The sequence below is a fragment of the Leptonychotes weddellii genome, chromosome 8 (genome assembly GCF_054177405.1).
Source record: "Leptonychotes weddellii isolate Sample4059 chromosome 8, ASM5417740v2, whole genome shotgun sequence".
Taxonomy (NCBI): Eukaryota; Metazoa; Chordata; class Mammalia; order Carnivora; family Phocidae; genus Leptonychotes; species Leptonychotes weddellii.
In genome coordinates, this window is record NC_138376.1 from 78,058,163 (window position 1) to 78,079,794 (window position 21,632).

The window sequence follows — 21,632 nt, forward strand, 5'->3', positions numbered from 1 at the left end:
GTGTTGGTAAGGCTGTCAAGAAAAGGAAACCCTCTTGCACTGTTGGTGGGAATGAAAACTGGTACAGCCACTGTTGAAATCAGTATGGAGTTTCCTCAAAAAACTAAAAATAGAATTAACATATGATACACTAATTCCACTACTGGGTATTTAGTCAGAGAATATAAAAACATTAATTCAAAAAGATATACGCACCTCTGGTTTATTGCACCATTATTTACAATAGCCAAACTATGAAAGCTTCCCTCCTCATCTGACCCAGGGTCCTCCTAGCCCCACAGCTCACCCATTCCACATGTTTGGTAGTGACCTGGTACATGTGTGTTTCCAAATTCCTCCAGACCAAAGAAAGTTGTCTCCTCATCAAGGAATGTTTGGTGATTGGCACCATGCTAAGCCTTGTGGTGTGTATCAGAGGTATAAGGGCTCATAACCATTTGCATCTTCTTTGCCCTCCTCCCCATCTTCAGACAATGAGTCCTAACCTGGGCAAGGTAGACTCCCAAGGAATAAACAGCAATAAGTGAGCTCCCTCCTAGGCTATCCTCAAAGAGCTTGCTGTGTATTGATGGACAAAGAGCAAGGTCATGCAAACATTTCGCAAAAGTAATTTCTATGGGGTGGGCTTCACTGGGTCGCTGAAACTCTGACCTGGTCTTCAAGGAAAGAAGGACAATGAATAGTGCATATGGGACAGAGGAAATCGGTCTGGCTGGAAGGAGAACTCATGTGTGGGCTGAGAGGCAAAGAGAGAGTGGGAGAGAGAGAGAGAATGAATGTACAAAGTAATGTGGGGTGAGCAAGGCACCTAGGACCTTGCCAAAAATGTCTAACTTGCCCAGAACACCAGTTCTCTGAAGGTCAAGTATGATGGTTACTATAAAATGACTCTTTTACATTTAAAGAAATAATCTGGGCATCCTAAAAGAACAAATAAAGATAAGACACTCAAGTACTGGCAATGTCAGGAAGTAGGTTGAAGAGCATGGAAATCATTCTAGTGGGGCCGTGTGAAAGTAGAAAAGTGTTCGTCAGCCTGGATCTGAGGTATGGAGGAACCCAGCTCCTGCAAGGAAAGCAGGAAGAAATACACTGATTTCTTTCTCTCCCTAATCTTTAATCTCTGTGTGCTGCCTTCCAGTGGCTAAACCCAACCAGCATCATCCTCACAACAAGGTGGCTCAGGGGATTCATTCCACACCAGCAGAAAGCAAGGCAGGGGAAAGGCTGGTAATGGATCTGGGGTGGGGGTCAGGGATAATTGGCACAATTATTCTACTGCTGGAGAGATTCAATTTAAAAAAGTGGATGAGTGTCTGAAAAGTGATCCATGAACTGAAAATGCACTTAGGTATTAAATAGGAACACAAAACATAATTCAGAAAGACGCCATAGCATTTCAAATGAAAAAATAGAAAAGAAAAGAAAAAAACACTCCCATCCTAGATGGTGCTGACACACAGTAGCATGAAACCATAAAAGCTTTCATTTTATTTTCCAAAAATAATATTGATTTCTCAGGGTAACCAGTGGAGTCCTTAATACAACAACCTTAAGGTAATATTTTGAACTATGAAATAGATAAATTTTGTAAATCAAGATTTAGACGAGAACATAAATATAAATGCTTTTTCCAACATTAATGGAGTCCTTACAATAAAAACAGGAAGAAATCACAATTTTAAATAAAATTATAAAATCACTATGAATTTAGTGGCAATCATTATTCTCTAAGAGATGTATTTTATCCACAGTACCATCTGGAAAAACCATTCCACATTGTATATCAATGGTCCATAAAATATTAGAGCCATTATGATCACACATATTGATATCCCTTGATGTACATATCAAGAATAGTGTTTAATGTACCACACTGAGTCAATGTTCACTGCATACAATATACACATTTATATGTGGGAGAATAGCAAGGCAATTTCTTATCTTGCACTAATAACTCATATAACAGAAAAATTGATGTTTTGTTTAGTTAATGATCATGCTGTAGGTCATAATATAAACTAGAAAATGCACTGATATCAGTTCTGATGATACTTTGGCTTGTGTGTGCAACAAGGAAAGTCATTTGAATATGATCCCAGGGTCCTGGGATCGAGCCCCGCGTCAGGCTCCCTGCTCGGCAGAGAGCCTTCTTCTCCCTGTCCCTCTGACTGCCGCTCTGCCTACTTGTGCTCTATCTCTCTGTCAAATAAATAAATAAAATCTTTTAAAATAAAATAAAATAAAAGTGTATGATTTAAAACAACATAGATTACATAAGTCAGTATTACACACAATATGGCAATAACTATTAGTTCATTAAATACTAGCATTTATTTGTCAGTCTATGCACCTTCTTAATCCAATCCACTCAATAAAGAAGTTAGCATAATAAAACAAAACTACTGGGGTGCCTGGGTGGCTCAGTTGGTTAAGCATCTGCCTTCAGCTTGGGTCATAATCCCAGGGTCCTGAAATCGAGTCCCCTGTCAGGGGGACTCTGCTCAGCGGAGAGTCTGCTTCTCCCTCTCCCTCTCCCCCTTCTCCTGCTCATGCTCTCTCTCTTGCTCACTCTCTCTCAAATAAATAAAATCTTAAAAAAACATCTAAGCCACTAATTTGTGCATAACTATTCAGCATGTTTATTTATTTTATAAAATATTTGAACTATAGTCCTTTACCTTCCTTCTCATTGCTTCCTAAAGTACAATCACATTCCATCCTCTAGACTTCTAGAAATGCTTTCATAAGGGCAGAAAACATCCTTATTAAAAATATTATGCAAGTTGAAAAGAAAAATTTATTTCACCTTAATTATTTCCCCTCCCTATAATTAGCAGCTAATCTTTTCCACACATAGCTGCAGGCTCAGAACCAGTAAATGCCTGACTGTTGGAATGATTGGGGAACTTTACTTTCTGATAATTACAAGATATAATTACTTTGAAGCTTTCAAAGACCTTTCAGTGATTAGGGAAGCTTTTCTAATTCAGTCATAACATTTGTATTACTAATAAACTAAGAAGTCCTACACTTTAATAGCTGACAAATTGGAAAGAAACACCAATTCTAAAAATGGTATTGCAGGCTTCAGGGGAAATCATTTAAGTATTGAAAAGCATTACATTTTTCAGGACCCAACTTCATAATTTTTCTCTGATAAACATATAATCAATTCAGATGTTTTAAGTCACTGTTACAGGCATCTTTTGGAGACACTAGATCTAGGAACTAAAGAATAATTAATGGGAAAACATGTAAACATTTAGAAGAAAACGTTTTCTTTTTCAGCAGCGCTCAGTATCCCGCACAAACCAAAAGACAGGAGTGTTAGGGAACTTACTGCTAGGGTAATGCATGCAAGAGGCTGTCACTAAGGATTTGAATGCCTTAAGAAGGTAGGAGCACTTTTAATTTTCTATGTGACAGTGAATATGACAGGGAAATTGTTGCTGAATTATAATCTAAATATAGGTAAAACTAGAAGTGAGAAACTCATGCCTGAAAGTTGAGGAATAGTAAGTAATTTGCTAAAATTTTAATTCTGGTCTAGTTTTCTCTATGATGAAGTAAAGTTTTTGTTTCTTTAGTTTTCATTGTCACTATGACTAAAATGTGGCATATCATTGACAGTGAGACAGTAAAGGGAGACCTGTAGAAGAACAATTGAATTTAAAAAGCCTAAATACATGGTAATGTTCCTTCCTGTAGAAGCATGAGATAAAAACTGTCGTGTGTGCTTACATGTACAATATGCTTACACGTACAAGAACCTCAGCTTAATCGTATTGAAGAATTCTCCTGGAGAGACACTGAGACACTTGAAATAAAAAAAGTAGGACCTATACAAAGATGTTAAAGGACTTCTCGTGATATCCTCAGATAAAAAGTTCTTTTATTGTGTAAGACTGTTGAATCACAGACCTGTACCTCTGAAACAAATAATACATTATAAGTAAAAAAAAAAAAAAAAAAAAGAGGACGATAGCAGGAAGGGAAAAATGAAGGGGGGGAAATCAGAGGGGGAGACGAACCATGAGAGACTATGGACTCTGAGAAACAAACTGAGGGTTCTAGAGGGGAGGGGTGGGGAGATGGGTTAGCCTGGTGATGGGTATTAAAGAGGGCACATTCTGCATGGAGCACTGGGTGTTATACGCAAATAATGAATCATGGAACACTACATCAAAAACTAATGATGTAATGTATGGTGATTAACATAACATAATAATAAAAAAAGTTCTTTTATTATATTACTAGATATTGTATGTTCCATAATATCTGTGATTAGTACCGTATTTTGATTAATTCAAACACAATTGTCTAAATCTACACAATGGCTATTGGAAGAGGAGAAATCAGTTTGAGGATTAGATATCTTAAAAAATGCTTAGTGGAAAGATCTTTGGCCTTGAATTCTAAATCCTTGAGTTTTTGCCCTCCTTTAACTCATTTAGGAGTTATATGACCTTATTATGAAAACATACCAACTGTACATCAAGTACTGTTCTAAGAAAGATATAAGTTACCTCTATCTTTCATAGGAATTGTTGTTCTACATATACTCATTTTATACACAGTGAAGTTGAGTTTTGAGAAGTTTAAATAACTTGCACAGGATCACAAAGCTAGTGAACAGTAGAAACAGGACTCAAATATATATTTAACTAATTCCAAAGGTTGACTCTTTAAAATTAATCAATCCTTGACCTTCAGATGCATTAATTGTTTAAATTAAGTTGATTAATTTCTTAGTTAATTGTTTTAACCCCTCTGATTTCTAAGATTAAATTTCTTAATCCCCCTCAATTTTAATTTCTTTATGCAAAAAAGGAGGTAAGCCATGTCCTGTATTCCTTATCCAGTTGTTGGATTAATTAAAAAAATAAAAGATGGATATTTTTATAAGTCAAGCTGTTGAGTAAATATCTCATTTTTTTCCTTCTAATCTTATATATTTTAAATAGAAATAATGCCTGGATTTCATCAGTTTCCAAAAAAATAAAACTGGGAGTATGTGACAGTTTTACTGTCTAAAAGAAATCTTCATAAATATTACTGTATCATACATTTGACCTGAAACAAGTGTTATTTACTATTCAATTTAAAAATACAAGATGATGTTCTTAAAGATGACTAATTCTGAATTTAATTACATTAAAAATATTCCTAAAAATAGGGGCACCTGGGTGGCTCAGTTGTTAAGCATCTGCCTTCGGCTCAGGTCATTTTCTCAGGGTTCTGGGACAGAGCCCTGCTCAAGGGTTCCCTGCTCAGCAGGGAGTCTGCTTCTCCCTCTCCCATTCCCCCTGCTTGTGTTCCCTCTCTCGCTGTGTGTCTTTCTGTCAAATAAATAAAATCTTAAAAAAAAAATTCCTGAAAATATTATCTGATTTAAATCAATACTACCTTGAAAATGTTTATTTTTAATAAAAGTCATTTCAATGAAAATCCTTGACTGTATTCATAGAAAATGATAAAATTCCATATTCTGACATCATTAGACATAGTCAAGCCTGTGTCCTCAATACAAATAAGTGAAACAATAACATAAAATAGCATCTAATTCTTTTTTAAACTTTATTATTGTAAAACTGACATTTATATCCTTGTTTTAATAATTCCATAAACTTTATATTACAAAAAAATCTAAAATTTTATACAAAGAAAATACAGAAGCTACAGAGACTATTATCAAAATTTCTGTGTTTGAAGCAAAAATTGAAATAAGAGCAGTTTTTAGCAGAAGTTCAGTACAATAAGCCACTCTTTGCACTTCTGAAATATGAGTTGTGATGTCCAATTACTTACACAGAAAGCAAGGGCATGAGCTTGGCAATCACAGATATGATTTCAATCCTGTCTTTGTCACTTATTAGCTAGGAAATCTGAATTCTGAATAAACTTAGTACTTAACTCCTAGGTTTGCTGTGAGGAAAATGAGTTTATTCACAAGGAGCCTTGAGCACAGTTTCAGAAAGATATTAAGTACTAATAATGTATAAAAATTTCAGGTCACTTAGAAAATATTCTAAATGCAACTTATATTAATGGGAGTTTTTTTCTAAATTCAAATTGTGACATATTATGTCATTATGAGCTTGTTTTATATTTTTATAAGATACTGGAAAATACATAAAATGTATCTTATTGATACACTAATAATATAAGTATTGATATAATATGTCTTCTTCATTTTTACATAAAATGAAAAAATTTAGCATTAGGAGTGATAACCTTCTGGACATTGTTTTAATATAGTTTTTGAAACGTTGTTCCACAGGCTAACCCTAAAAAGAATTGGGGTCGATGGACTCATCTACCCGAGTGTATTTTTCTCATCGAACACCAATTATTTCACTCACTCACGGGAAATTTCCTGACTCTCCTGTTAAATGTACGTATCTCTTTTAGAAAATATATAAATTGTCTCAATATATTCAAATAAGGAGTAGTACTCTGATTTTGGATTTCATTCTGAGTAGACTGGGAAGCTATTGAAAGGCTTTAGGAAAAAGCACTACACTGCGTCATTTATGGTGTAACAGCTCTAATCTGTCTGCCAAGTGGAGGAGGGATTTTAGAGAGGCAGAAGTGGAAGCAAGAGGAATAGTTCAGGGGCAGCTGTGGTAACAGAGGCAAGAAATTAAAATGGTGGTATAGACTTTTTATAGTACTGTAGCTATTTACAGGTAGGCAGTGGTAGAGTAGTTTACCTTAGTAGTGTAGGTAGTCAAGGGTAGGCAAATTTATAGACAGTGAAGAATGTATAACCATAAAGTATAACCTGAACATTCCCTGCAGGAAGCAAATACTACCCTCACCCATTAACAACAGGAAGAAAATGCAAGATTCAAAGACTGTCACTGGACCAATTTTAGCTGTCAGTTCTCTGCTAAAGAAAATTATCACATGCAAGGTCACAACTTCTTCCAGGGTAGCCTGCAACTAAAGGCTGATCAATACGGGGGATACAAAGGCATAGTCCCTTTCCCTAACTCACAATCCTTTTGAAGGGGTATCTTAACTCTGGAATTGTCTCTGTGAGGTTGGCTGATGCATTCTTTGGGAGTGCATTGGAGCTCAACCACCAAATCTTGCTTCTTTCTCTTCCCTTCCACAAGTCCTAATCCCAAGAGCACTTTTTAATAAATGTTCTGCACATTAAATGGCTTCAGTTTAGCTTCACAGCCTTACCTCCCACTTGCTTCATACACATCCTGCCAGGCTCACCTTGCTCTTCTCAGCACTTCTAATGCTTTCTCTTATGTTGAGGACTTTAAGGACTCTGATGCTTCTATTTAGATCACCTCTATCACTATTGTCCCATCCAGTGCTTGTTTACTCACATTTTAGCTCAATTCCGGATCACTTCTAGATTTTCCCAAAGCCCTCACGCTGAATTAAAGGCTTTGCTCTGATCTCTCCTAGTACTCTTACTACATATCTCACAGAAAGAGTATTATTTTTCTTATTTATCATTCAATGGAGAAAAAAACCTTTGAGGGAAGGGAATCTCAATTTTCTTCTGGTTTCTCCAATGTGTTGCACACTGCTGACACAAAATTGGTTGTTAATAAATACCTGCCAATTGAATAAAGTGAGGAAGAAACTTATGAAAGCAGGAAATAATAAAGCTGAGAAAAAGTGATTCAAAGCCAGTGGAGCTCTTTTAGATCTTTTTCTATCATTTTTGTGCAGTTTGTCAAACATTATTTCTAATAACAATAATAATGATAATAATAAAAATTGAACCAATAGGAATATTATTACTATCTAACACTAATAAAGCCCTGTCAGGAGTTAATGCTAAGTGATTTAAATGGGTTATAGCATTTTCTTCCAATACTGTTGCATGTTATCACCATCATCCTCAACCTTATTTTATAGATAAGAAACACAGAGAAGTTAAGCAGTTTGTCCTGGGTTTCAAAGGAAAAGAAAGAGAAGTTAAATTTATCCACCTTTAAATGCCTTCCAGCTAAAGGAAGGCATTTCCAATATGTTGTTCATTACTGCATCTAATTTATTTTATTTACAAAAGTAAGAAAATAAACTAGAGGAAAAATCAGGGACTAAGAATCAAATTTTGGAGTAAATAGCTAGTATTATTTTTAAACTCTCAGATTCTCATTTCCCATATCTACAAAAGTTCAAAACCACTAACTAATAGAAATTGGCATAAATGAGATATTTCATATATAAACAGTAAACACTCATTTCTCTCTTTTCCTCTCCTCTTTCCCTCCATAATGATATTTTTCTTTTTCATAAGATACTAATTTGGAAATATATTTTGGTTTTGACACTAAAACAATATACAAATGCCTAGTTGTATCCTTCTTTGATATAAATTATCATGTTCTGCCACTGATCAATGTTCATTAAAATTAAAATTAAAGATAACTTTAAATTTCATTTCATTCACTTTCATGATAAATGATTCTTAAATCTTTCTGTAAGCAAAATTATATCAATGTAAAAACTCAAGTTTATATAGAGGCATTATGATTCAAAAAAAAAAAAGAAAGAGTGAGAGAGAAAAAGAAATTAGAGTTGACACATAGCACAAATTCTTCTGTGTAATAAGCCTAGTAGATCAAAGAATGCTCTTTTCCCTTACTGCCAAAAATAAAGAAAATTCACAAGAAAAGTTCAGTTGAAATCACTCAGGTCATGGGTTACAATTAACTTGTGAGAAAAGTTTCATATTGGCCTATTAGGAAAGAAACATCAAGAAGCCATAAAAAACATTCTAAAAATTGCTCTGGGACATATCTTCAAATGGTTCATTATCACATTACCTGAAAATGTCACCACTGATAGCTTTTGAGACAGATAGAACTTCTTAGCTAATATCCTTACCACAACTGTTCCAAAATTCACTTTTAAATGAATTTTAGGCAGATGGCTATTCTCTTAGCCAACAATATTTTAGAAACACTGCTCTAGGATCTTTACCATTCTTGGTATTACAATTCTGATATTTAGCAAGCCTGATCTTAAAGGGAGTGAGCAGTGATTGACTGTTAATATACATTCCAACTTAAAATTCCATATTATATCACTGGACTATTAGGAAAGTAAGAAAAATATGTAAGATCACTTCAGTAAAAATAAGAATATATAGATGTAATATAGATGTAGAAAATAAACGAAAATAATATAACTCCACAACTATAATCTTGCACTAAGTACAGTTACGATTATTATAGCTAAGTTTTCTTCCTTTCATCAGTGTTCTGAGTTTTCAGTGTATAAGTCTTCCATTATCCTTGGTTAAATTAATTCCTAATTATTTTATTCTTTTTTGATGGTAATGTACATGCAATTGTTCATTTCCTTTTCAGATAGTTTATGCTCGTGTATAGAAACACAATTGATTTTTGTATGTTGATTTTGTATTCCATAATTTCACTGAATTTTTTTACTAGTTCTACCAGCTTTCTTTGTGATGTCTTTAGAATTCCCTACATATTAAATCATGCTGTCTTCAAACAGATATAATTTTACTTCCTTTCTGATTTGGATTTTTGGTTTTTGTTTGTTTGTTTGCCTAATTTCTATGGCTAGGACTTCCAATACCATGGTCAGTAGTATTGGCTGGAGTGGTTATCTTTGCCTTGGTTCTGATCTGAGAGGAAAAGTTTCAATTTTTCTCCACAGAGTATAATGTCATATATGGCCTTTATTATAATAAGCTATGCTCCTTCTATTCCCAACATGCTGAGGGCTTTCTTTTATCATGAAAAGATGTTGTATTTTGTCAAATACTTTTTCAGCATCTATTGAGATGATCATGTGAATTTCTTATCTTGCATTCTGTTAACATGATGTTTTAATTTGTGTATGTTGAAACTTCCTTGCATCCCTGGGATAAATCCCACTTGGTCATGGTGTATTATTTTATTAATGTGCTGTTAAATTCATTTTGCTAGCATTTTGCTGGGAATTTTTGTATCCCTGTTCATCAGAAATATTGTCCTGTAGTTTCCTTTTTTATAAGATCTTTATCCTTGATATAGGGTAATTCTGGCTTCATAAAATGAATTTGGAATTATTTCCTCTTCTTCAATATTTTGGTATAATTTAAGGATTGTTGTTAATTTTTCTTTGAATATTTGTTAGAACTGACCAGTGAAGGTATTTGATCCTTGGTTTTTCTTTGATGAGAGGGTTTTTATTATTGTCTCAATCTCCTTACACATTATTGATCTGTTCAGATTTTCTGTTTACTCAGGTCAGTCTTGGTAAGTTGTATGCTTCTAGGAATTTATCCATTTCTTCCAGGTTATCCAGTTTGTTGACATATAATTGTTTATGTTTCCTCCTATGATCCTTTTTATTTCCATACCATTGGTTGTAATGTATTCTCTATCATTCCTCATCATTTTTTGCATTCTTTCTTTTTTCTTAGTCTAGCTAAGGGTTTGTCAGTTTTATCTTTTCAAAAAAACCAACTCTTAGTTTCACTAATGTTTTCTGTTATCTATTTCATTTATTTCTGTTTTACTCTATTATTCCTTCCTTATACTAACTTTGGCCTTAGTTTGTTCTTATTTTTCTAGTTTCTTGGGATGTAGAGTCAGGTTGTTTGACACCTTTCTTCCTTTTTTTTAAATTTAATTTAATTTTATTATGTTAGGTTAATCACCATACATTACATCATTAGTTTTTGATGTAGTGATCCACGATTCATTTTTTTCGTATAACACCCAGTGCTCCATGCAGTACGTGCCCTCCTTAATACCCATCACCGGGATCTTTCTTCTTTTTTAACACAGGCATTTATTTCTATAACTTCCCTCTTAGTACTACTTTTACTGTGTCTCATAAGTTTTAGTATGTTGTGTTTTCATTTTCATTTGTCTCAAGATATTTTCTCACTTCCATTTTGATTTTTTCTTTGACCCAATGATTGGTCATGGCTTTATTGATTAATTTCCACATATTTGTTAATTTTCCTTCTGGTATTGATTTCTAGTTTTATTCCATTGTGATAGGAAAAGATACTTGGCATGATTTCAATCTTCTTAACTTTGTTAAGAATGGTTTGTGACATAACATATGATCTATCTTGGAGAATGCTCCATGTGTGCTTGAGAAGAATGTCTATTCTGCCCTTATTGGGAGCAATGTTCTGTATATTGTCTTTAAAGTCCATTTAGCCTATAGTATTGGTCAAGTCAGTTAATAGTCTCTTACTATTATTGTATTGCTGCCTACTTCTCCCCTCCATATCTATGTTTACTTTATATATTCATGTGCTCTGATACTGGATGCATAGCTATAGTTATAGATCTTCCTGATGAATAGACTCTTTTATCATTATATAATAACTTTCTTTGTCTCATGTCATTTTGACCTAAATTTATCTGATATAAGTATAGCAACCTCTGATCTCTTTTGGTTATCACTCGTATAGAATATTTTTTCCATCCCTTCACTTTCACACTATTTCAAAACAAAAAACTACTCTGTTTTGATATTATAACTCACATGTGTTAATAACTGCAGTCAATACTAGAAAATAATTTATTACTTTTTTAAAACCTAAAACTTATTTTACATTTTAAATTGACAACCTGTACAAAATTTAATACATAGCAATTCATTATAAACAACTTAAATTCTAAAATATTTTAAATTTTGTATATTTGCATAAGACATTTGCTGTGAAATAAATGTAGATAAATAAAATAAGGATTTATTATCTTGTCTTTGATTCTTTGCTTCATCTCAGCTCTACAAGAAATGGATCAGTTACAGTGTTCTTTATCCACTTTTTCCCCTATTTAGATTTGCTTTTTTTGGCAAACATTTCAGTAAGTTTTATGTATGAGAAAACCAAGTGAGTTTGAAATTTATAAAGGTTGGGAAGAGCTATATATCAACTAAACAGAATTTCTGGAAATACATTTTAAGGCAAATCTTATCAACCAAATGTCAGAATTATTCCACTGATGGAATGATACTACTCCCACATGCTCACTCTAGAAATGGGCAAGCTGTTCACCAGAGATTCAAACTATAAGCAGAAGTAGAAAAATTTATTTGTTCTGAATATTTCCTGATAAACAAAGCAATTGCCAGGTATTCTCTTTTTCAACAGAGGTGGATGGTATACATATGATAATAGTACTGTTAGAGAAAGACAAATACCATCTGATTTCACTCATATGTGCAATTTAAGAAACAAAATAGATGAATATAGGGGAAAGAAAAAAAAAAGGAGAGAGAGAGGCAAACCAGAAAACAGATTAATAACTATAGAGAACAAACTGAGGGCTGCTGGAGGGGAAGTGGGCTGGGGGATGGGTTACATGGGTGATGGGGACGAAGGAGGTCAATTGTGATGAACACTGGGTGGTGTATGTAAATGATGAATCACTAAATTCTATACCTGAAACTTATACTGCATGTTCACTAGCTGGAATTTGAAAAAAAAAAAAAAACTTGAAAAAATAATATTGCTAGAATTGTAAGAAATGACTACAATATAGTCACTTAAAGAAACACATTCATTGAAAATTTTCATAAGTAAATTTCCTTCTCTGACTCTTTTAGAATGCTGCCTTTTATCTTTGCTGGTACAGATTTGTACTGCAATATCTCAAAGACATGATGTGCAGGTTCATGAGAGCAAGAGAGGGTAAAGTATTTAGGTGTCTAAAGACATTGAAAATCAAAATAATAGGAACCTGCAGCAGATCTACTCAGAAATAAAATAAAACAGATACTTAGTTATTTCCATGGTGGGCTCTGTTTTAATATACATCTGAATACATGTTGATGAACTGTAGCTAAGTAAGTAGATATGAAAGAATTTCATATCAAAGAAGGAAATGATGAAATTTATTATTTTTTTATTTTAAGTTATACAAGTAATCACACAAGAAGACTCTAATGAGGAGTTAGGACTTTAGGTTTTGCCGTTTTAATGTCTAGTAATTACAGTAAAGGGGTTCTGATGAAGTTCCAAATCAGAACACAAATTTTCTGAAGCAACTTTATTCCTAGGAATAAATTTTAAACATTTCAAGTGAATATAATGGCTTTGAATATTTCTTTATGTCTAATGGAACCTAGACATTAAGAGTAAAATATTACTTTGGATTGAAAAAAATTGTAAAAATATATATTGTTATTAGAAGTGGATCTATATTCTATTTTTAGTATTTACTTTCTAGTGAGAGATCTTAAGGTGTTCATTTTACATATTTATTCTCAGTCATTTTAATTTTCTAAACCCAAGTAACCATTAATGCAAAGAACTTTGTTTTAAATTAAAATTGAGGACACCTTTTCTTTTAAAAGATAGTTTCTTTAGGGGCACCTTGGTGGCTCAGTTGGTTAGGTGTCCGACTCTTAATTTTGGCTTAGGTCATAGTCTCAAGGTATGGGATCAAGCCCTGTGTCAGGCTCCATGCTCAGCATGGAGTCTGCTGGAGATTCTCTCCCTCTTCTTTCCCTCTGTCCCTCCTCTGTTCATGTTTTCTCTTCTTCTCTCTAATAAATAAATAAATAAAATCTTTAAAAAATAAATAAACAAAAAATAAAAAGATTGTTTCTTTAGTTCATATTAGCTATATTCTAAACCTCCGATTTAAATATGTATATACATACCAAGGGGGATATTATCAGTCTATAAATAATGTTGGAATATAGTATGTAAGTATTTTATCCTAATACAGAACTATGTACAACTTGTATCAGGTTTAAAAAAAAATTGCATGAGGTCAATAGTACTTCTTTATTAATTTCCTTATATTTTGGACTCTAAAAGGCAAATGAAATTGCTCTAAATTACTAAACTTGTTTGTTAGATTGGAAAAAATGTCTATTTCATTTCATAACTTTTAACCCAAAGCAAATGACAAAATAATTTAATACTTTTATGTGATCTTTCACAAAATTAAAGAATATTTGCAGTTAAGCCAAATCTTTCATATTAAGTTTAATTAGTTATTAAAATGAAATGATCAGATTTGCCATAACTTCTTTAAAGATGATATATATCACTAAGCTTATTAGCTAACTGAAACATGAAATAACTCTAAATTGCATAAAGCATATGTTCCATGTATTAAATCCTAAATATACCATCTACTTTAATGATATATGTGAGAAATCCTAAAATAAGTTTTTATCCTATTAATATTATAGAAAAAATTATGATCATAATTTACAATAAATTATTTATATCTTTCAATGTAACACTGCATTTATTTCATGATAAGTATGAATGAATTAGAACAGTACCATATTATCATTTAATTACTATCCAGCACTGCCCCCCAAATAGGGTGATCTTTTTAAAATTAACTTCTAGAATTTTGTTTTGAATTTTTATCAAAGTGTATAAAGCTATATGTTATAGATTCCTAAATATGCCCAATTTGTTAAGAGTTTCTACTTCAATCCTTGTTTAAACTACTTATATATTCCTCATTATCTAGCCAGAGCACTTTATTCATTGATATTATGAAATTCTGAGTTGTAAAATAAATAAATAAAAGCATGTATCCTAAGTGCTTATTTGAAAAATCACTCAAAATAAGAAAACAAGCTGAGAACCAATAACCAATTTAGAATTGTACTCAATTGTATATTAACTTGGCACTGAGTGGTATTTTCCAAGCTTCTATTTTTAATTCACAATGCAATAAGGAAAAAAATATAAACATGATGTTACTAATTCAAGAAAAAAAGTAGAAAACAGGATTATAAGAAATATTTCTGGGAGCATCTAAAATAAACGAAATTTTGTTATAAGAGCTACCTTGAAAACCAATGAATCCAACACTCTAATCTTACTAATGAGGAAACTGAGGTCCCAAATGACTAAGTCAAAAAATCAAAGCTGGAACTGAAACGTGGATATTTACTTAAGTAATCTTTCAAATACTATGAACCAAATTCAATAAGTTATTCAAGCTTTTACTTCAAAAATAGTTATGTAAGCCCCTTCTGTACATAAAGTGCTCTACCAGCTGCTAGCCCTCTAGATGTAAGAAAATTGAAATATTACTATAAAGATGTAACTTTCTTCTTATAAAATAATTAATACATTTTTCTCATTTAAATGGTGACTGTATTATCAAAAAAAAAAGAATGATGATTTGCATATTTAAGCTTACTATCAAAGATATCTCAGTATTCACTCCTCAACAGTACTTAAGTCCTCAACAGTACTCTCAGATTTTCATAAATTTTAAGTACTGAAGTTGGTAAAATTTTGGACAGGCACAACTACCATAAAGATAAAACAAAGACATGAATTCATTATGAAGCCTGATAAATGATACATCACATTTATATTGTTTAGGTGCTAATTGTGATGACCTAACAGAAGACCCAGATGCACTTCATTTACCAAAATTTTGTGTGTGAAAAAAGATAAATGCCTATAACGACATTCTATTTCTGCCCAAATGAATTTGGAAGCGATGAATCCCACTTCTTCTCTGACATCATAGCATTGGGTAAAATATTTCAAAGACTAATAGCTTGTCAGGGAAAGCTCAAACTGATAAGAATTATCTGTAAAATTATATATCCCTATGTTTGAAATTATTTCATGCAAAAATGTGAAGAATTGCAGAGGGTGCATATAATATTTTAAATGAATATAGAAGTGTCAATATTTCATTTAAAGCTTTCATGAAGAATGACGATGGAAAGTTAAAATAGAACTCAAACTCAAGTAATGTTTTAAAGATTGCAAGCCCAGTGTAGCAGTTTAGAATCACCAGCTGACAAACTGGCATGAAGAATCAAAGGAGATCTTACAGAAAGTATGACAACCTCGCAGACAGGTTAAATTAAAATCTATCAACATGTAAAAATGAAGGGAAGAAAAAGATTTTTCTTGACTCTAATGTGCAGAGCCTGCTGGTGAATTTAGGAAATTAAAAATGTTGATATAAGCAGAAAAGTCTCAGAAACTGCTAGAGAACATTGACCCAAATTGCCTAGAATTTGAGAAATTTACTCAGACACTAGAATATTTCATAAGAATGTGAAATATAATAATACTAACTTTATCCACTCCAACTTTTTAGAAGCAGAAACACTTTCTGAATATTGTTCTTGTTTCATTCTTACACTTCCTTATTGGAAGTAAGAAATCTATGCATCTGGAGACTATGGAAATACAAGCATAAATGCTGGATTAAGGAATGAGTTCAGCAATCTCTAAATTCACAAGTTGTAAATGAAGTGTATAAGATAACCCAAAGCCAAGGAGAACAGTCTTCTTACTAAATTATCCTCCAAAATGGCCTCATAATATTTTTTTCCTGTTCACTTTTCAACACCATGATTACTGCCAGCCCAAAGTTGATAGAGCAAATTACAATCCAAAATGCAATACCAATTGTCTTAGTTTGGGCTGCTATAACAAAAATAATATAAGCTGTGTGACTTAAATAATAGAATTTTGTTTCTCACAGTTTTGGAGACTGGGAAATCCAAGATCAAGATGCCAGCAGATCCAGGGTCTGGTGAGGGCACTTTTCAAGGTTTTCAAAGGATCATCTTCCTGTTGTATCCCCACATGAGAAAGAGAGAGAGACAGAGACAGATGGAAAAAGAGAGAGAAGGGGAAGAAGCTCTTTCCTGTCTCTTCTTATAAGGGCATTAATCCTGCTATAAAGACTCCACCCTCATGACCCAATTATCTCCCAAAGGCCCCATCTCCAAACACCATTACAGTGGAGATTAGAATTGCATATAAGAATTTGGGTGACACAGACATTCAGTCAACAGCACTGATAAATTCAAATAAGGTACACACTCAGTTTTGTGCTTTCCATGAAACTATCTTCTAGAAAGCATGCTAATCTGACCCACAGAGTGAAAGCTTAAGAATTATTGAAGTTGGATTCATAACTAAAGCAATATTACAATATTCACATATTGACCTATTTGTTACATGAATAATAAAACCAGCATTGGGAGCAGCAGCTAGAGCTCATTTGCAAAACAAAATAAGATATGTATATGTAGATAGATGATAGATAGATAGATGATAGATAGATAGATAAAGATAGAAAGAGAAAGAGACACAGAGACAGAGAGACAGAGAAACAGAGTCAGAAATAATATACATGAAGAGGCAAATACCTTCAAGTTGCCCCAAATCTTTTATTAGGAATCACAGAATAAACCTGCAAATGAGACAAAGGTGAAGAAATGTTTTATAATTGATGAAATCATTTGAAAACTGAAGAAACAAATTAGTGTGAATGTTGAAAGAATGTACAGCAAATCAGTGAGGGAAAAAAATTACACGATTCCTGTTCAGGCTATCAAGGAGCAACTTAAGAGTAACCCACTCACCAGAAGTATGTCTTAAAAGCCAGATAAAAATTTTAAAAGCATGATTGGATTTCACTTAGAGATACAAAGAGCTAGAAAGAGTATCACAATCTTACAAAAACAAAAAGCCAGGAAAACAGCAAGTTCACAACTTTACTTGAAATCATCAAAAGTGTTGAGAAAAACCCCACCAACCTAGATTCTGTACCCTGCAAAATTACCCACCAAAAGTGAAGTAGAAATACTTTCTCAGTCAAACAAAAACTGAGGCATTTGTTGGCAGCAGATTTGCTGCAAGAAATTTAGTCACAAGGTATAACAAAAGGCAAAATTCACCATTTGAGAATACAAAGCAAGCATCAGAACCAGATATGGCAAAAGTATTGAAATTATCAAACTAGGGGGGCACCTGGGCAGCTCAGTCAGTTAGGCGTCTGCCTTCAGCTCGGGTCATGATCCTAGGGTCCTGGGATCAAGCCCCATGTTGGGCTCCCTGCCCAGCAGGGAGTCTCCTTCTCCCTCTGCCTCTGCTGCTCCCCTGCTTGTGCTCTCTCTCTCTTAAAAAAATAAAAGAAATTATCAAACTAGGAATTTAAAACAACTATGATTAATATCCTAAGGAGGACTGATTAATGGACTGTAGTGGATAAAGGAGACAGCATGTAAGAACAAATGGGCACTATAAACAGAGGGATGGAAATCCTAAGACACCTCCCAAAATGTTTTAGATAAAAAAACACTCAAATGGAAATGAAGAATACTTTTGATGGGCTTAATAGTAGATTGGACATGGATAAGGAAAGAATCTCCTAGCTACAGGACATACCAATAGAATCCTCAAAAAGCTGAAAGGCAAAGAAAACAAAGACAAAAAAAAAAAAACAAATTCACCAGAATATTTAAGGACTGTGGGACAACATACATATAATAGGAATACCAGAAGAAGAAAGAGAGAAAAAGAAGAAATATTTGAAATAATCATGACTAAGAATTTGCCCAAATTAACGTTGGACACAAAAGCACAGATCCAGAAATCCAAGAGAAAATCAAACAGGATAAATGCTAAAACGAACAACTATATGTTGGAATATCATTTACTAATTGCAGAAAATAAAAGGCAAAAAAAAAAAAATCCTGAGATGGGATAAAAATCTTAACACATAGAGGAACAAAGATAACTATTACAACTAACATCTCAACCATTCAAGGAAGAAGCAAGCAGAATGAAATATTTAAAGTGTTGAGAAAAACCCCACCAACCTAGATTCTGTACCCTGCAAAATTATCCACCAAAAGTGAAGGAGAAATACTTTCTCAGTCAAACAAAAACTGAGGCATTTGTTGGCAGCAGATTTGCTGCAAGAAATTTAGAAGTCCCTTAGAAAGAAGGAAAGAAGGAAAATTATATAGGAGAAACTTAGATCTACAAAAAGAAAGAGCATCAGTGAAGAGAATTTAAGAGAAGGTAAAATAAAAACATTAATTTTTTTATTAACTGAAATAACAGATAATTGTTCAAATAAAAATAGCAACAATGTATTCAATTATATATGTTTATGTATATATCTTATTTATAAATAAGAGAATAAGTTGAAAATATTAAGTCAGAAGCAATTCTAAGAATTACACTGAAATTTTAAACAACCCAAAGCCTTAAAAATAATCTAATAAAACTTAATTCATAAATTACATCTACATAAATAATTTATTTTCACAACATAAAAAATTGTAATAGGGTGCCCTCATAATAAATGCACCCTACTTTGAAAATAAATAGAATCATATTTGTGTACAAAAAATCCATTGTAATGTGATAGGATCTATCCCATTGATATTATATCTAAACAATGATTTTGAGTGTTCACTGACTCTACAAATATTCGTCTTACCTTTTTTAAACATTTCCCTAAATTTTTATTCATACCCACAGACTGCTAAAAACAAAAGAACATAATTCAATCCAGCTTAAAAAATATTCTCACCAAAATAGCTTAGATTTTACTGTTGTATTAGAAAAAATGAAATAATTTCCTAATAAAAAATTAACAGTCATTTTATTTAGTGGGTGGGAGGAGTAAGGGCAACTTTTCTCATCTTCTTCTATAAATGGGATAACATATGTATTTATCAAAAACATATTCTGGGCTTTCTGCCCGCGGATGCCGCCGAGTAAGCATCGTTCAAGTCTCCCCTCCCACTGCCATCATGTCTAAATCAGAGTCTCCCAAAGAGCCTGAACAGCTGTGGAAGCTCTTCATCAGAGGTTTGGGCTTTGAAACAACCGATGAGAGTCTGAGGAGCCATTTTGAGCAATGGGGAACGCTTAAGGACTGTGTGGTAATGAGAGATCCGAACACCAAGCACCCCAGAGGCTTTGGGTTTGTTACATATGCCACTGTGGAGGAGGTGGATGCAGCCATGAATGCAAGGCCACACAAGGTGGATGGAAGAGTTGTGGAACCAAAGAGGGCTGTCTCAAGAGAAGACTCTCAAAGACCTGGTGCCCACTTAACTGTGAAAAAGATTTTTGTTGGTGGCATTAAAGAAGACACTGAAGGACATCATCTAGAGATTATTTTGAACAGTATGGGAAAATGGAAGTGATTGAGATGACTGACTGAGGCAGTGGCAAAAAGAGAGGTTTTGCTTCTGTAACATTTGATGACCATGACTCTGTAGACAAGATTGTCTTCAAAAATACCATACTGTGAATGGTCACAACTGTGAAGTAAGGAAAGCCCAATCTAAGCAAGAGATGGCTAGTGCTTCATCCAGCCAAAGAGGTCAAAGTGGTTCTGGAAACTTTGGTGGTGGTCGTGGAGGTGGTTTTGGTGGGAATGACAACTTTGGTCGTGGAGGGAACTTCAGTGGTCAAGGTGGCTTTGGTGGCAGTCGTGGTGGTGGTGGATATGGTGGCCGTGGGGATGGCCATAACGGATTTGGTAATGATGGAAGCAACTTTGGAGGTGGCGGAAGCTCTAATGATTTTGGCAATTACAACAATCAATCCTCAAATTTTGGACCCATGAAAGGAGGAAATTTTGGAGGCAGAAGCTCTGGCCCCTATGGTGGTGGAGGCCAATACTTTGCCAAACCACGAAACCAAGGTGGCTATGGTGGTTCCTGCAGCAGCAGTAGCTACGGCAGTGACAGGAGGTTTTAATTACTGCCAGGAGACAAGGCTCAGCAGGAGAGGAGACACAGAGGAGGGACGGGGAAGCTACAGGTTACAACAGATTTGTGAACTCAGCCAAGCACAGTGGTGGCAGGGCCTAGCTGCTACATAGAAGACATGTTTTAGACAATACTCATGTGTATGGGCAAAAATCTCGAGGACTGTATTTGTGATTAATTGTGTAACACGTTATTTTAATTTCTGCTCTGTGGAAAGTGTAAAGCGTTCCAACAAAGGGTTTTAATGTAGATTTTTTTTTTTTGCACCCATGCTGTTGATTGTTAAATGTAATAGTCTTGATCATGACGCTGAATAAATGTGTCTTTAAAAAAAAACAACAACAACATATTTTGGAATTAATTTCCAGACTCACATGTCTAATTGTGGATATCAGATGTGAAAGGAGAGAGATTTTCTTCATGTGGCCATTGCATTTAATCTTCCCTCTGTGGCTGTATTGGCCTATGATGGGTTTCCCCCCACCCTTTTTTGTCATGGAGGGTTTATATAGTGTTCTTTCCTGTTAAAGATATTTTATTTATTTTTTTATTTTTTTTAAAGATTTTATTTATTTATTTGAGAGAGAGAGAGCATAAGAGGGGGGAGGGTCAGAGGGAGAAGCAGACTTCCTGCTAAGCAGGGAGCCCGATGTGGGACTCAATCCCGGGACTCCAGGATCATGACCTGAGCCGAAGGCAGTCGCTTACCAACTGAGCCACCCAGGCGCCCAAAGATCTTTTACCTAAAAATGTAATAGCCACAAAATAAATGGAAGACAAGTACGCAGTGTTGCAATAGATTGCAGAACTAGCTTATTTTTCCCTGTAGAAAGAATTTAATACCTATCAAAATCCTACCCTAAAAATATTAAAATAAAAATATTAGCAAATAAACTCCATGTACTGTTCCTTTTTTTTTTACATTCCCATATATACTTTTAAAAATTATCTTATCTAGGATCACCTAAAACATTCTGTTTTGTGCTTTGCAAATGTCTTTTATTTAAGGATACATCTCTGAAGAGCAGTGGCAAATAGGTAGGTAGAAACCAGGTTTCCTTTAAAACAGAAAAACATTCTAATTTAATCCCCTCAGATTTTTATGCCCATGGACAAAAATGAAAAAGTGATTTTTA

General features: G+C 33.8%; 1 protein-coding gene and 1 long non-coding RNA gene across 15 annotated transcripts in view; one reads left to right on the forward strand and one right to left on the reverse strand.

The window, feature by feature from the left end:
* The window catches only part of LOC102742234 (uncharacterized), a 676,629-nt gene that overhangs the window by 235,518 nt on the left and 419,479 nt on the right, over positions 1 to 21,632 (reverse strand). The window lies entirely within an intron of this gene.
* Positions 19,490 to 20,633, forward strand: LOC102747111 (heterogeneous nuclear ribonucleoprotein A1). Its single transcript, XM_006745220.3, is given in 3 exon segments — positions 19,490 to 19,885; positions 19,888 to 20,010; positions 20,013 to 20,633. Coding segments are annotated over 3 exon segments (954 nt in total). The 5' UTR covers positions 19,490 to 19,527; the 3' UTR covers positions 20,486 to 20,633.